Source organism: Embiotoca jacksoni, unplaced genomic scaffold (assembly GCF_022577435.1).
Source record: "Embiotoca jacksoni isolate LCO1_2020_lvr unplaced genomic scaffold, fEmbJac1.0.p SCAF_45, whole genome shotgun sequence".
NCBI lineage: Eukaryota > Metazoa > Chordata > Actinopteri > Embiotocidae > Embiotoca > Embiotoca jacksoni.
Window position 1 is genome coordinate 1,071,738 of NW_027185398.1, and position 17,221 is coordinate 1,088,958.

General features: G+C 40.5%; 2 protein-coding genes across 2 annotated transcripts; both read left to right on the forward strand.

The window, feature by feature from the left end:
• Positions 1–1,944: 1,944 nt before the first annotated feature.
• On the forward strand, positions 1,945–3,015 carry LOC138210348 (snRNA-activating protein complex subunit 1-like). The gene has a single exon (XM_069169442.1). The coding sequence runs from the start codon at positions 1,945–1,947 to the stop codon at positions 3,013–3,015; it is 1,071 nt and encodes a 356-aa protein (XP_069025543.1).
• Positions 3,016–3,590: 575 nt separating this feature from the next.
• On the forward strand, positions 3,591–7,750 carry arl9 (ADP-ribosylation factor-like 9). The gene is made up of 4 exons (XM_069169476.1): positions 3,591–3,972; positions 4,497–4,674; positions 4,961–5,136; positions 5,772–7,750. The coding sequence occupies exons 1-4, from the start codon at positions 3,748–3,750 to the stop codon at positions 5,946–5,948; spliced, it is 756 nt and encodes a 251-aa protein (XP_069025577.1). The 5' UTR covers positions 3,591–3,747; the 3' UTR covers positions 5,949–7,750.
• The last annotated feature ends 9,471 nt before the right edge of the window (positions 7,751–17,221 follow it).

Below are 17,221 nucleotides of genomic sequence, written 5' to 3' on the forward strand. Positions count from 1 at the left end.
AACGAGTAACGCAAAGTAACGAAAAGTAACAAGTAACGCAAAGTAACTAAAAGTAACGAGTAACGCAAAGTAACGAAAAGTAACAAGTAACGCAAAGTAACGAGTAATGCAGGGTAACGAAAAGTAACAAGTAACACAAAGTAACAAAAAGCAACGAGTAACGCAAAGTAACGAAAAGTAGCAAGTAACGCAAAGTAACGAAAAGTAGCGAAAAGTAACGAGTAATGCAAAGTAACGAAAAGTAACGAAAAGTAACAAGTAACGCAAAGTAACGAGTAATGCAAAGTAAAGAGAAGTAACGAAAAGTAACAAGTAACGCAAAGTAACGAGTAATGCAAAGTAAAGAGAAGTAACGCAAAGTAACGCAAAGTAACAAAAAGTAACGAGAAATGCAAAGTAACGAAAAGTAACGAAAAGTAACAAGTAACGCAAAGTAACGAGTAATGCAAAGTAACGAAAAGTAGCGAAAAGTAACGAGTAATGCAAAGTAACGAAAAGTAACGAAAAGTAACAAGTAACGCAAAGTAACGAGTAATGCAAAGTAAAGAGAAGTAACGAAAAGTAACAAGTAACGCAAAGTAACGCAAAGTAACAAAAAGTAACGAGAAACGCAAAGCAACGAAAAGTAACGAGTAACGCAAAGTAACGAAAAGTAACGAGTAACGAAAAGTAACAAGTAACGCAAAGTAACAAAAAGTAACGAGAAACGCAAAGTAACGAAAAGTAACGAGTAACGCAAAGTAACGAAAAGTAACGAGTAACGCAAAGTAACGAAAAGTAACAAAAAGTAAAAAGTAACGCAAAGTAACTAAAAGTAACAAGTAACGCAAAGTAACGAAAAGTAACGAAAAGTAACGAGTAATGCAGGGTAACGAAAAGTAACAAGTAACGCAAAGTAACAAGTAACGAAAAGTAACGAAAAGTAATGAAAAGTAACGAGTAATGCAAAGTAACAAAAAGTAACGAAAAGTAACAAGTAACGCAAAGTAATGAAAAGTAACGAAAAGTAATGAAAAGTAACGAGTAATGCAAAGTAACAAAAAGTAACGAAAAGTAACAAGTAACGCAAAGTAACAAAAAGTAACGAGAAACGCAAAGTAACGAAAAGTAACGAAAAGTAACGAGTAACGCAAAGTAACGAAAAGTAACGAGTAACGAAAAGTAACGAAACTCCTTACGAAAAGTAACAAGTAACGCAAAGTAACGCAAAGTAACGCAAAGTAACGAAAAGTAGCGAAAAGTAACGAGTAATGCAAAGTAACGAAAAGTAACGAAAAGTAACAAGTAACGCAAAGTAACGAAAAGTATCGAAAAGTAACGAGTAACGAAAAGTAACAAGTAACGCAAAGTAACGCAAATTAACGAGTAATGCAAAGTAACGAAAAGTAACGAAAATTAACAAGAAACGCAAAGTAACGAAAAGTAACGAAAAGTAACGAGTAATGCAAAGTAACGAGTAACGCAAAGTAACGAAAAGTATCGAAAAGTAACGAAAAGTAACGAGTAACGCAAAGTAACTGATCCAGTCATTGATCCAGGAGACGGTGGGCGCGTCCACCACCCGCAGCTTCTCACTCAGTCATACTATACTAAGTCATACTATAGAAAGTCATACTATAGAAAGTCATACTATAGAATGTCATACTATAAAAAGTCATACTATAAAAAGTCATACTATAGAGAAAGTCATACTATAGAAAGTCACACTATAAAAAGTCATACAATAGAAAGTCATACTATAAAAAGTCATACTATAGAATATCGTCAAAAATGGCATAAAAAAAAGTCATACTATAGTTTGTCTTCCAAAAACTCCCCCCAAAAAGTCGGACATTAGTTAACTCCTCCTGCCGCTTGTCGGCGCTGCTTTTCGGTAATTGACCAACGACGAGACACACCTGCTTTTTGCGCTCGGCCACTTAACACCTTGACAAGTTGCTCGCGATGTCCCGCGGACAGTCAAGGCATCGGGTGCCTCTTTACTCGGACTTCTTCTACCAGCCTCTGACGGAGGACGTGCAGGAGCTGCTGGCCCGCTTCCAGCGGGCGGACTCGGTGAGGTACGAGGTCTTCTCGGCCATCTGGAGGGAGATGAGCTTCCCGGACGTCTTCAGGGGCACCGGCCACACCTGCGAGCTGAAGAGATTCTGCAGAGTCGCCATGGCCACCGCTTTGAAGTACTTCCTGCCGCCGCACAGCTACCAGATCCGAGTGGGAGGTCTGTACCTGATGTTCGCGTTTTACCACGCGCAGCTCGCCGCGCCGCCCGTGAAGATCAGGGTCGCCCTGAGGGACTGGGTCCACGTGCGGGCCTTCCTCGCGGACACCGCAGACAGCGGGCACCATGACGCGGCCTACGTTTACCAGAAGCTCGCCGAAGCCAAAGCCTTCCACTTCACGGCCATGCCGCACCTCCTCTCCTTCCAGAAGCGCAGGAGGCCGAGGGAGGGCTCCGTGCGCGCGGAGTTTCTGGGCGGGGCGACGTCAGTGCGGGAGCTCGCGTGCGGAGACCTCCTGGAGGAGGTGGCCAACATCCAGGGTCACTACGAGAAGATGAAGGAGGCCACGAAGGAGGTGAGCTCCCAGGTCGACGCGATCCACCGAGACTTCGCCTCCCGCCTGAGAAACTGCATGTCGGAGTTCCTCACGTGGCAGCAGGAGACTTTCCCCTCAAAGGTCAACAAAGACAAGACGGCTGGAGATGGTGGTGGTGATGAGGAGGAGGAGATGGAGGAAGAGCAGGAGTCCTGCAGCAGAAGAGCCGCTCTCCTGTCCTCCATCAAGCGGAAGAGCTACGGCCGGTTCCAGGAGGCGTCCGGGTCCAGGAGGACCCGGCGGGCCGAGGCGGTGGACGCGTCCAGCTGGGGGGAAGGTCTGAGGAAGAAGAGGCCTTCTCTGAGGGCCCGGACCTGGGAGAGCCTCGGGGTGCCCAAGGAGGACGACCTCCAGGTCTGGATCTTGAGCGCTCCCGAGTCTCAGGGGAGAGGGACGGCGAGGTGGACCAACCAGGCCTGAAGTTTTGTTGTTTTTCAGTGAACTGATTTGAGTTTGTTTTTGTTCATCGCGGTTTCCTCAGTTTCTGTTTTTAACTGAAATCTTTTGTTGTTAAATTGATCAATAAATATTTATGTTTCTGGAGCCTGGTCTCTTCATCTCATCAAAACCTGAGATTTTAGACTTTTTTTTTATTTTTTTTATCTAATTTTTGTTTGTTTTATTTCACGATTCGGACATGTAACTTTTTAAACGTTTAATTTTGAGTTACTACGTAAGAAAAAAATACGTTTTATCCTATCTTGTGATTAACTTGTAGTCCTAAACTTTTGTCTGATATTTCTTTTACCTAATAATTTTGTGTCATTACTTTTACACAATTACAGTGCAGCAGAAGTAAGTGATAACTTGGCTTTTATTGGACTTTATTAGATCTATTATTTTAAATAAAATAGCTTTTATTTATATACAGTTAATAAACAACGTGTTCAATATCCTTAAAACGTTGTAGGGATAATGGCGCCATCTTGCGGTCAGACTGTGAAACTGCAGAAACACGACGGCGCACTTCAGCCGGAAATATCGGTTGAAGAAGTTCCTCCGGAGCTTCCTGTCTCTAAATCCACTTGTTGATGAGAGGAAGAGGAGGAGGCGGACAACAACTTCAAACCGTCACTAAAACTCGCTAACATGGCGGAAACAGACGGGTAAACGGCGCCCGGAGCACAGCAGCGAAGCCGGCGACAGAGCACCATGTTCGGCTTGAGGGAAGCCGGCGTCTTCGGCGCCTCCGTCGCTCTGGCAGGAGGAGTCGCGTATCTTATCTGGAGCTTCGCGTCTTCCTCCGGGAAGGAGAAGCCCGAGACAAGGCCGGGGCCCAGAGGAGAAGGCAAAAGTGTAAAGGAGGAGGAGGAGAGGAGGAAGGAAGAAGCTCCGGCTGAGGAAACTGTGGTTCCTGCTGAAGCTCCGAAAACAGAGGTAAACACCTGGAAATTATTAATGATTTCTATAAATAAAAAATAAATAAAAAGATAAGAAATCTTGTTTTTACCTCAAAATGTGCTGAAACAATAATAATAATAATAAAAAAATCTAATCTAATATTTATGCTGATATTAAAGATATATATATTTGAGTGCACCACTCTGGGGTTTATACTGTGGCATTCTGGGAAATGTAGGCTATAACAGTTCTGCTATTCAACTTACACCCAATTCTTTAGATTTCATTTAAAACAGCCAATATTTTACTTTTTTGCTTTGTAATAACAGAAATAATCAACTTTATTTATCTGCAATTACCTAATTAATTTGCTTTAATTTTGAATGTTGACAGAAAATCAAGATGAAATGGGGATATTTCAATAAAAAGTATTTATGTTTATATATATATATATATTTTTTTTTTTTTATTTTTTTTTTTTAAAGTGTTGAGAGCATTAAGAAAAGCATCCTTTTAAGTATTGGTATGAATACCCATAACCTTTAATCTGATACCTCCAGTCCCGGCCCGTGGAGGCAGCGGGCACGCAGGTTCTGGTTCTGGGTCTGGACGGAGCCGGGAAGACCAGCCTGCTGCACTGTTTGGCCACCGGCAGCCCGGAGCAGGACATGCAGCCGACGCAGGGCTTCAACGCCGTCTCCATCAACAGAGACGACCTGTACGTCGAGTTCCTGGAAAGTAAGTCAGTAAAAGGGAGTAAATCATTCGGGAAGCTATTAAAGTTTTATTTCCTTCTGCTTTTCGGGACCTACTCGGCATTAAAACTGATGAATTATCAATGGACCCTGGTGCCGCTGTATATAAAACCGTAATTGTAATGTTTATTTCCTCTCATCCCTACACGCTTAGTGATGTTGAAACACGTATTTAATTTGCATCCTATGTGGTAATTAAAGGTCTTAAAAAAACAAAACAACCTGCAGATAAAAGTGTTAATCAGTCAGTCTGTCTGTCTGTCTGTCAGTCGGAGGTAAAGAGGATCTGCGGGCGTACTGGCAGAAGTACATGTCCAAAGCTCTGCTGCTGGTGTTCGTGGTCGACTCCTCCAACCCGCAGCTCTTTCCAGTCGCTAAGAGGCATTTACAGGAGCTGCTGATCTCTCGCCCCAGCCTGCCTTTAATGGTGCTGGCCAACAAACAGGTGAGCGTGACAGACAAAAAACACTTCACATGGGTTTTCAACAAAAGAGGTTAAAATTAGATCCTTCTAATGCAGCATGGGGAGAAGAGATGTTTGAACAATAGCCGGGTAGTTATCAGCGAATTTGGAAAAACGCCATCCTTAATAGTTGGTGTGACTTAGCACTGAACCTTCTATGACATCTCCTGGTGATAAATAGACTAGAAACTCAGTTAGGAAAATAAAAAGGTGCACACAAGAAGACAAAAATAATATACAATAAAATAAGATAAGATTTAAAAATAAATAAATAAAACTTGGGATGACAAAAAAAAAAAAAAGTCAGATGCTAAATATCAGAAAGTCTTTTGGAAATTATGAAGAGATTTTAGACAACATTTTCGGTGCCCTCCGAAGGTATTTAGAAAAATAAAAAGATTAATTTGAAATCAAAAGACCAAAGAGGAACCTTGATTTTTGTTATTTTGGAGTACTTTTTCTTACATTAAACTATTAATACACAGTATTTTGTTCCACAGCCGTTTTCAGACTTTTTTTTTTTTTTTTTTTAATCTGGACCTTCAGGATGTAGAAAGATAAACTCGGATGTGTTTTTAGTATTAAAGGATATCATTACCTCATCTTCTGGTTTCCAGGACCTTCCGGGTTCCTGCAGCATCACGGACCTCCACGACGCTCTGTCTCTGTCCGAGCTCGGGGACCGGCGCTTGTTCCTCATCGGTACCTACGTGAAGAAGAGCGAGGTGGAGCTGAGCTCGGGCGTCCAGGACGCTCGCGACCTGATCTTCCAGATGGTTTGTGACAGCAGATGAAACGCTCTGCAGGAGTTTTGAATTTTTTTTGGTTTTCCCACTTTATTGTTTTCACTATGTGTTGAAATTTATTTATTTCTGTTGGTACGTTAAAGTTAAAAAAAAAAAAAAAATCCACCGTCTTTGTGTCCTTGTTCATCATGTAAGATTCAAAGTCTCGTCTTGTAATACCACTTCGTACATTAGGAGGCGAGAGTGAGTCATTCTAGCGTCTGCCCTCAGTCCGGCCCAGTTTCGGCAGTTTGGTCATATTTTTATATATTTTTTTTCCCTTTCTATTAGTTATTATCTGGGTCCTTTTTTCTTTTCTTTTTATTACAACTGATGACTGTAAATTTGATTTGGATGGACCCAGTAGTGTTTGTACAGCAAAACCATGTGTCCACAGTTTTTGTAATGTTTTCCAGCCCTGTTTGTGTTTTCAAACTACTTTCACAAAAAAAAAAAAAATCCCTTTTAAGCAAACAAGGTCGGTACGCCTGGTTTGTTCGCATCATAAATGCGCTCCAGCTAGATTAAGAGCTAATTGAGTAAATTAATACCTTGTTTACCATTCCATTAATTATAACACGACGTCCTGTCATGTTGGACTGAGTTCAGACGGTGACTCACTATCTGCCTGTTCACGCTAGAAGACATCTAGAAGAGTCTTAGTCTTCAAATTCTGTTGTTAATTGTAGTTTTTGAAAGGTTTCAATAAAACTTTTTACATATTGCATGTTTAAAAAAAAATTTAAAAAAAGGGACAGATGTTATGAATGAGCGGGGAGGCTGACCCTCCTAACAACTCAAACATTATCTCCATAAAAAAACAAGAAATGTCTTTATGTCCCAGCAGCTGATGGATAGAGCCATAAATATACAAGACTGTTACTGTGTGTTTCAAAGCTTTAAAAAAGCCTCTCTTAATGTTTTGTAGAAGCAGTTTTCAGATGAATTATAATGTTTATCATGTCGTGATCTACAGAATATTTAATACTTTGACATAGAAGATTTAAAACTTTACTGGGTAAAGAAAAGAGGAATAAATCCATCATTTCAGATGATGTCAGATTACAAAGTGATGCTCTTCTCTCTTTTCCACAGTAATTTCAGTGATGGAAATTTTAAAGTAAACCACAAAACACATTCAACTCAGTTGAGTGTCGGGACGCGACATGATTTCTGCACGTTTCGATGTGCGCATCTTTCTGCCATTTGGGGCCGCCAACGTGCAAACTTTCCAAGTGCAGCTTTAAGGATCAGACGTTAACAAGCTCTTTGTAGTTAATATCAAAACCTTTTTTTAAATACAAAACAGGAATTTAAAACAGTTCTTTATTGAGCCAGGCAGAGCAGAAAGTTTGGACTCTTTGCTCCAATAATGAGCTGCTTTATTGATAAGACACCGAGTTACCAAAACTCAACACTACAAGTTAAAGTGTTGGATTACAGCTTTAAAAACACACTTTTATCTAACAAGTTCATCATTACCGCATTTGACGTGTGTTTCATCTTAATCGTTTAAAAGGGAATTTGCTTTATCTTAAAAATAGAATATACACCGGCTATATTTTTTATTTTTGGATGAGCTTTTGTGTTGGTTTTTTTCCCCGTTTGGAGAGATGACTTGATCGTAATTGTTTTTGTCTTAAGTGCTGTTTTATTTGGTAAAATTTGTCGGATTTATTTTCTGTAAGCTGCAAGATAAAGATGAACTACATACAGTCGACATGTGCAAAGCCTTCATATGTAAAATTTTTGATGAATGTAAAAGGCTTTAAAGAGCACATTTTAATAAAATTGTCATTTTCAAAACCAAATCATGGTCAACATACAGTGTTGTTTGATATTGTCTTAAATGTTGTTTTTTCATATTCAATAAAAAAAAAAGTTTCCACTAAATTTCTCTCGTGTTTTCATGGTTATTTTATGAATTTTATGGAACTTTTTCTGGGAATGCAGACCGACTTCTCTCGACTTCTCCTGACATTTTAACCGCGTCGCGACATCAAAGATATTTTGATTCCAGCTCTTCCAGAAATACAGCAGCAGTTTGCCCTCCTCCCCCTCAGCTGACCTCAACGTATCACTTTTCCTTTGAACGTCCCGTGTCGGAGGTCTTGAGTCAGTCAGCTGGATGGGTTAACCGCACTGACTCCAGTTTCAAGGAGTCCTCAGGTGTGAAGTTGGTTGCTAAGGACTCACGGCTCCACAGCAACAGCAGGAGATTACTGCGACGCCATCGACGGGCGGCGAGCCGACGCATCCGACCCTACTGCAGCCGCAAGCTGAGATGGTGTCTGGAAAACAAGGTGCATTTATCAACATCTATGTGCAAACAATGCTGGTCTAATGTTTTCAAGCCATCTTTAAAAATGTTTTTTTTTTTTTTAATTCTCAGTTCTTTCAGGAATTCAGTCCAGATTTGGTCCGTCAAACAGGTGAAGACATTTTATGAATTTCCTTGACTTACATCAAAAAGTTTAACCTTTGTTATTACAATGACTTCCCTGAAGGATCTTTACCAACTGAAACTTTATTTGTGTATTTGTTTATCGACTTACATTTTCAATTAAATATTCATTAGTAATGTGCTATTATTAATGTATAGTGTTTCGTAAAATTAGCGAAATCTTAAAGCCAAGAATAACCCGTTGAAACAGTTAACTTAAAGCAATTAACAGTTTAGGTCGTCAGCTAAAAGTTGAGAGTAACTTGTTACCGAAAAGTCAAAAATAAGTTAAAATAGGTAGTTATATAGGAGCTAAAACTAAGGAATAACCTGTTGAAACAGCTGAAAGCAATAAACAAACAGTTGCTAGAGCTAAAGAATAAGATGTCGAAACAGTTAACTAAAAGTAAGGAATAAATAGTTGAAATAGTTAAATAAAACTAAGAAATATAACTTCTTAAAACAATCAGCGAAAAGTCAAGAATACAGGGTTGAAAAAGTTTGCAAAAAATTAGGAATAACCTGTTACAGCTAAGAGTGATAAATAATCTGTTGTGATTGTCAAGAATAAATGGTTAAAATAGTTATCTTAAAATCAATAATAACTAGTTGAAATAGGTCACTAAAAGTCATCAATAATAATTGCTCGCTAAAACAAAGAAATAATCAGTCAAAATAGGAATAACTACTTCAATTAGTTAAAAGTACGGAATAACTGGTGGAAATAGTTAACTAATAGTCAGGAATAACTAGTTCATCGAACAGTAATATTTATGCAGCATGTTTGTGTCCATGCAGGGTGAAGGGTCACCATGCAGCAGCCGAATGGAAAAGTCTCAGTCAAAGACACCAAACTGTAGTTTTTCAGACGGAGTCACAGAATTAAAAACCAAAAATGACTGTAACAGAAAGAATGACTCACAGATGAACTCAGACGGTTTCTGGTCTTTGAGTTTGATCAGCGGCCACGTTGAGGTTTGGAGTTCAAAACCAAACTTTGAACCGTGAGAGCGTTTTTTTTGGAAGCGGTAAAGAAGTACGAAAGCCTCAACAGAGACAGGAAACCCAACCGAGTGATTTCACGTTTCCTCCCGCGGAGTACGCTCACATTTAACGCCGGTTTTGTGCCGTTTTGTGAACGTTGTGTTATTTGGCAGAATCGTGGAACTGGCGCAGCACAAAACCTCAAAAACAGTTTGGGCCACGACTCCTTGGTGAGTCATGCAAACTTCTTCCTCCTGATTAAAATCAGATTCTCCCTTGAAAAACATTTCTTATTTTTCTGATTAATGGCCTCTATTCATCACAAAATGTTTGTAAAACTAAACGTTGAGCATTTTGCAGGACTGGTCCGTTCCAGCTGCTACATCATACCAGATTGTATGTTTGCTCATTGATCCAGCGTGAAATTGACTCCCAAGAATCCAGGAGCCGATGTGGTCAGTGTTTCCCTCTTTGAGGAGCAATTTCTCCGAACTGCATAATGAAAGGCAGATGTCTGCTCTGCGTGTGTGTTTGAAAGACGGGGAAACAATGGAAGAATGAACAGAGGTCATAGTCGATTGAAACTGTCATTTTCTTTTGTTCATTTGGTAATTGCCCGTTTGGAAAACATTTTTTATACGTTTTCATCATCGCGGCTCCTCTTTAGGAAGCTTTTCATTTTTTTTTTTTATGTATTTATTTTCTGTTATTGATCAGTGAAAGGCTGAACTGGGGCAACCAGGAGCCGGTGTGGCCGATCTCTGCCGCAGCGCTCGGAGCCGCTCCAAGTGCGAGAACCCAACACCTCGCCAGGCACAAAAGAGACTTCTCAGCAAGGGAGGACCACCGGAGGTAACTGTAGCCCGTCGGCACCCGTCGAACATTATTGATGACTCCATCAAAAAGGCATGAGAGGGAAGGTTGTTTGTGAGCTCTGAAGAGAGTGTACACAAGCTTTTTAAAGTCGTGCTGCGTCAACACATTTCTGTGGAAATGTTTTGCAGGAGAGTCAATTCTGGAAACTGCAAAGTGATGTTTAGGACTGATGCCAGGTGCCCCCCCCCCCCCTCCACACTCCCCCCCCCCCCCCCCCACCAGAGAGACGTTGGGTTCAATTAGCGGGCGAGAAGATGCGATGGCAGTTCTACAGCTGCAGGGGCCTTTTTTTTTTTATTTTGATGTTGCTTGTTGTTGTTTTCCTGGCTCAGCTGTCAGATTACATGCAGCGTAATTCAATCAGAAGCCCACACGCAGGAAGTGCAGCTGATAATAAGGATTCACTGTTATTGAAGATGACGGCAATCAACCTGCTGGTTTGGTTGGAAGCATCAGTCACACTGATGTTGAGGATGCTGAATATATGTGTATAGATACACTGGATTTTTTTTTTCCCCCCCACTGGTTTGTTAATGACTACATTTATCTTCATCTATTATGCCTGATGATTAGCCCGTTGTTCGATATAATCACATCAGTCTGCAGTCGAGAAGTCTGTTTTGTTTATTTGAAATTGAATTATTTGGCTCGGGTTTGGCTACACTATAATTTTTTTTTTATTTTTTTTTTATACACTATTGTTGTAATACCTTGATATCAATAGTCTTGGTATCTGGTAGTTTTCAACTTTACTTTTAATTTAGTTGTTCTGCTGATGTCTTTTTTGCATTCTTGTTTATTCTGCTGGTTATTTTATGGATTAAATTACTTAGAAAACAATCGAATTATAATTCTGCTTTACAAATGTGATCATTTTACGCTTTTCACTGTTTTTATCGTATTAAATCAAATATCTTTTGGACTTTTTGGGTTCTTGGACAAAACAAGATGTTTAAAGAGGTCGACTTTGGGAACTCGTGGGCTGCGCCACAATGTTTAGTCAACATTTTATTGTCAGCTAAATAATTAGTTAAAAACTAATATATTTGTCAGTGGGATCAAGTTCTTCGGTGGCATCAGTCTTCTTGTCGGATTTCTTGACCACAAAAAAAAAAAAAAAAAATCCAATACGACCACATCTTTTACTTCTAATCCATCTGAAAGGATTTTGCAGAGACGACACATTCCCGACGTGAATTTTTGAGACCAAAACAATGAGTCTAAATTAGATTGTCAGCGGGAAGCCTAACGCGACCTGGCGGGTCATCCCACAGTCCCGACTGAGTGTTTAACAAAATTGAAATGTTTTTGCGGGTGCAGACGATTTTCCACTCGTACCTCCGTCAATAACTGGGGACTGACACTAAACCATTGTTCTGTATCTCCCCCCCATCCTGCTTTCCTTCTGGCTCGAAACAATCTTTTGTCCCACACAACACACTTTGTAATGGACGTGGTAATAGCTCTCCATTTTCCTGCAGGAAGGAGGAGGAGGCGAGCTTCTCCAGGAAGACCCAGCGTCTTTCCTCTAAGACGTCCCAGTACGAAAACACAGTTCGCCTGTCGACGCCTAAAGCTCGAAGCCGTCGCTCCCAGGAAGCACGGTAAACGAGGGTTAGACGTTAAAACTGCACCAATCACGAATCGAACGAGCGCTTTTGTCTAGTTTGCAGCTTTTAGAGCCAAATTAGTTTAATCGGGTTTAAATCACAAGCATCTTTCGGACTTCTTTCACGATCATATTTAGAAATGAATCGTGCCCTGACTATACGTGCGTGAAACTAACTTTACACTTCACCTAAACATTTTAACAATCAATCATCTTGCAATGAAACTAAACTGAAGTTTAGACTTAAAAATCGCCAAAACCCAATGTTGTTGTTACGTAATGCACCTTTTGGTTTCCCTATTCGAAGTCTAGAGGTTTTGTACAACACAGGCTTTGAACATCAACGTCATTTTGAAAATGTTGCTTTCAATGCCGCATTGCCATCGATAGTTTTCCTCGTGACGTAAGTTGATAAACTGGAAGCGAACACAGCGGCACGTTCAGTAATATTAGATCACGTCGCTGTACAGGTGTCGAGGGTCATTTAGAAGCAGTGATGTGGCACGTCCACTAGAGGGCGCTGAGCAGCTGTTTTTATACTGTAAAATGCTACGCACAAATATTGTTTTAAAACTCTCAATACTTTAATCGAAAATGTGATTTATGTTTATGTTGAAGCAGAAGTAAAGCTTATTTACTTCATTTGCGTAAACGTTTCGCCAATTATTCAGTTGTTTCACAAGCACAAAAAGGCCTAAAACCTTTTTTTGGCATCTTATTGACACTTTGCCAGTGTGCGGGAGGAGGCCCACATGCAAACCGAAGTCTCGAGTTTAATCGCAGCAGAATGAAACATATCATGGCCGAGCAGAGGCTCAGATCCAACACTAACGTCTCCGGCGCTGCGTGAGGAAGCCAACGCTGGGACATCTGTTATTTCAGTGTCAGACTGTGGCGGTGAGAAGACCGCAGACAATAGAGCCTATTGTCCAAAGTTCAGGACCCTCGGGATGCCCGTAGACAGCCGCGGAAGTCTTTTTATAAATCCTGAACACGGCAGCAGCTGAACATGTTGGGCGCGGAGAGAGAGAGAGAGGGATTCATCTGGAGTTTGTTTTGAATTCAATACGACAAGTAGATGCCTGAATCTGTGCGTCACAAGACATCACACTGATTTGCTGTTTTAATGCAACAAACACGACAGATGGAAATCAAACCATCCTCCTTTGGAAATTAGACTCACGAAAAAAAAAAAAAACACCCGCCTCGACCAAATCATCAGAGAAAGTTCCTTTGAGGCTTCCAGAAATAGTTGTGGTGGAGACGATACAGAACCAGAGAGATACCAAAGAACATCGCTTACTCAATGCAGATTATACGACCTAAATGGAGTAATAACAAGCAAGGCGGTGGTTCTCAACTGTTGGTTCATGACACTGATGCGGGCCGTGGGGTCATTTTTGAGCGAGTGACAGATTTGTGCATGAAAGAAAAAGTTGAGGCAAAAGAAGGTCAAACTTTTACTTTGAAGTCGGCAGAATTTCTGATGCTGCAATTTCATTGTTTTTAGATCTAGTTTCATTTTTGTTGCACTTATTTTTGTTTATTCTAGGTTTTTAACAGTGCATGAACACATTGCGTGTTTTTGTGATATAAGTGGATCAAAAAAATGTTGGTCGGGAACGATCGGCAACAAATGGTCGCATCGACAATTAGTTTATGAAGCAAACAGAGATTTTCAGAATTAAGTTGTAATATTTTGAAAATAAAAGCATGATTTTTAGTTTTAATGTAATAAAATAGTAATAATTTTAGAGGCATGTCAGAAAAATACAGTAATTGTTTACCTCTTAAAGTGCTGTCTGCTCGTCCCACAGGCCTCCTCACACGCCTCAGTGTGAGAAAAACTGTCCAATCTGGCACATCGACCCCAAAGTGAAAACCTTTGCAATCACTCCTCGACTGCAGCAGCTCTCCGAACCCAAACGGACCCATCGGGACTACCAGAGCAACAGAGAGGTAAAGTCTGGAGACCTAATTCCAGATTTCTCGTGTAATCAACACAGAACCATGATTAATAGTCTGAAAAAGAAAAAAAATATGACTTAATTAAATATTTTTCTGGTCATATAATCAGGGTGAAAATATGTTTTGTCTTGTTATGATAGAAACAATTTTTTTTTGGTGGTGTTAGGAAAAATTCAAAATGCTTTTAAATGGCTGTTAATGACTTGAAATCCTCTGAACTTCTCTGACAATCAAGACACCGTTGAGATTCATTGTGACGACAAAAATAAACAAAATCTGAACTTTCTCAAATCTGTTCGTCCACAGAGCGTCGCTTCCGTCGTCTCCTTCGCCTCGAGAACGTCGCGAATCTCGGCGAGACTCGTCCAGCTGTCGCTGCCCAGACTGAAGGAGAGCAGCATCTGCTACGAACTCGGACGCCCAGAGGAGTCTATCTGGCCCGTAAGAGCACTCGCTAACTCTGAAGCGTTCAATAATGCAAGATCAATACCATTAAGGAGCCTCAAAGTTCAGCATTTTCGTACTTTACTTGTGAGGAAAAACTATTTAAATGGCAACCAATGACGTCACCCATCGGTTTGTGATCTGCCGTTCTGAAAGTTTGGATTTTGGCCGTCGCCGTCTTGATATTTTTGGGGGCCAGAAGTGACCATATTTGGACAAGCGGTGGATCGGACTCGATCCGATAGCAAATTAATCAGTCGAGGATAATAACGTCCCGCCCACCGCTAGCTGTAACCTGGCTCCACCCCAGACCTGTCAATCAAACAGACACGCCCCCCCCCCCCTTTCCCCCCCCAAACATACTGCTTTTTCAGGTCTAATATCTTATTAATGACGAGACTTTTTTCAGATGCACCGCCAGAAAACTAATAAGAAGGAGTGACTTCAACGAATGACACCAAAATGACTTTTGAATAGAAGTCTATGGAGGCAGAGCCTTTTTGGAGCCAACCCCCCCAGTGGCCCTCGGCGGTATCGCAGTTTAAGGCACTTTCTCCTTGGCCTCACTTTTTAGACCCTGAAGCTCTCTTACAGTTTGTGGTAAACCATCATGAAGGACAGAAATCTAAAACGACGTCTGAATTTCAGGTTTCCAGAGCAGCCAAAAAAGCAACAGCAAGCGTTCGCGTTGAGATGCTCGCAGAACCGAAGCAGCTTTCCAAAGACTACATCCCTCCACGAAAACCAGAGTGGCAGCGGGAGAAAGTCCGGACCATGTGAGCGTCCGTCAACTCCACGATCAAGTCAGTGTCTTCTAGTTTATATCCTTTGCTACGGAGTAAACACAAACAGAGAAGCCCAACGTTAAATCTATCTGAAGAACTCCAAACAAATGGAAAAAAAAAATCAAGACGGTGCCAGAATTCTTTATATTAATAAAACTAAAGTGAACTAAAGTGAATTATTATAAGATGTGAAAATATGGTAATAAAATCAGAACTTTGGATTTCGAAACTGTTAATTATATTCAAACCTGCAGTGCAGGACTTTGTCTCCCCCTTCTGTCAGTTCAAGGAATTACAGAAACACTGTCGACATAAAGAGGATAAATGAAATAAAACTTCCACCAAACGACTCGTTTCGTGTCCGAATTTGATCCAATAACATTTGGAAAGTCTACAAGTTTTAAATATATTATCCAAATTTAAGTTAGCATCGGGCTAAACTGGAAGTTAGCCACAAACCACAGCTGTAAAATCCATACAGAGATTAATCTGACTGGAAGGTTTGCTCAGCTTCTGTATGAACTCTACAGCTTTAAAATATTATTTTGAGTGCTCTGGAGGGGGAAAACGCTGATGCGTCTGTTTCTGTGCCGCATTAGCATCTATATGAAACTATAAATGAGTTAGCGTTGTCATATAACGACTCCTGAAATATAGCCGGTTTGAATCTACTGATCTTTTTGGCAGAAGCAGAGAATAATGTTGGGAATAAAAACACGTCTGAGTCTCGGCGTGATGGAGTTTTGCTTTTTGAAGCCGAGCTGCATTTTTTATTACAACCATGTGTGTTCGAATCTGTGCACGGTGACATTTCCACGTCACAGACTTTTATTACAGAATCTATTCTAGACTTTAAAGAGTCTTTTTTCTTTCTTCCACTCAGCAGAGTATCAGAAAAAAACGCTCACAGCCCTTTTGAAAAAAAATCACGACTCGGCAAGTTTTAGTTTTAGTCACCCACCGTAATCCCATTTACACTGCCTGTTAGTGAACGTTACGCAGAAAGAGATCACAGCTCGCGGTTCAGAGGTGGACGCCAGCGTGGTTCTGACATCAGAGAAGGTCTGCGGCCCGACTCGAGGCGCAAGGCAAACCAGACACCAAAGGAGATTGAACCTAGACGGGGAGGCTAATCTGGGATTAACCCGCAGTGATCATGACCTGTGACTGTGAGTTAGAGAGGAAAAGGAAGAGGAGGAGGTGGAGGAGGAGGAGGAGGGGATACTGCGACAGAATCAAAAAGAAAGAAATAAAAAAATAAAAAGAAAGACTGCTGTTGTAGCCGAACAAACGTCTCTAAGAGATTGGATCAAAACTAACCTGAACAGGTGGAACTGAAGAATCTTTATGTTTACAGACGACACTGACGTTAACTTTAATTTGTCAGTTGAAAAGAAAATTAAGTTACACTAGTAAGTTTATTTTTTTTACACTATTTGTTGTTAATGGGATTAGACATTATTGTTAAAGCTTGAACCCTGTTTGAATCAAACCTGGATCTGATTAACACAGTTTCAGATTTGTTAAACCTTTACTCTCTTTCTAAAAATGCAATCAATTTGGAGACTTTTTCTCAAAATCAAAACCGCATCTGAGCCGATCTGAAACCATTATTAGTCAAATCTGGACTCAATTAACAAGGAGGTTTTTCAATAAAAAATAAAAATGAAAAACTGGTTTCCGAAATCTGAATCTGAAACTGTGGGATAAACAAAGAAGGCCTCACTTTTGCACCATATCAGACCAGAAAAAGATTATAATCCAGAAAGCGACGACTTCTTAAAACAAAGTTTTTAAGATTTCTAAAACCTTTATTCTCTCAAGGCAAAATTTTAATTTAGCACTTTGCTTTGTTTTACTTTTTTTTTTAGTATCCGGTTTCTATCCGGATCTGCGGCATCCTTGCATGTGTCCTTTTGCGTGAGCCGGCACAGAATCTGAAAAAGAAACAGACTGACTAACTCATCAAACTTTCCTCCACACCGCTTCACTTCGCAGGACGGAGCCATACAAAGGTGTTCCTATTATTTTGGCCACCTTATATTATTTCATTCACCTCAGAAGAAAAAAGCCCGGCAAAATGTTGTCGTTCACTGTACGACACTAATAACTGCTTCCAAATGTTCCCGAAAATTGACTCGACATCAGAAAGAACAACATTTTGTGGCTTTTT

What these genes read in the sequence shown, in the direction of transcription:
- LOC138210348 (XM_069169442.1), top strand. Translation starts at nt 1,945, where the DNA reads ATGTCCCGCGGACAGTCAAGGCATCGGGTGCCTCTTTACTCGGACTTC.
- arl9 (XM_069169476.1), top strand. Translation starts at nt 3,748, where the DNA reads ATGTTCGGCTTGAGGGAAGCCGGCGTCTTCGGCGCCTCCGTCGCTCTG. An exon ending in CTGAAGCTCCGAAAACAGAG is followed by an intron (nt 3,973 to 4,496) that starts GTAAACACCTGG and finishes TGATACCTCCAG; the next exon opens with TCCCGGCCCGTGGAGGCAGC. An exon ending in TGGTGCTGGCCAACAAACAG is followed by an intron (nt 5,137 to 5,771) that starts GTGAGCGTGACA and finishes TCTGGTTTCCAG; the next exon opens with GACCTTCCGGGTTCCTGCAG.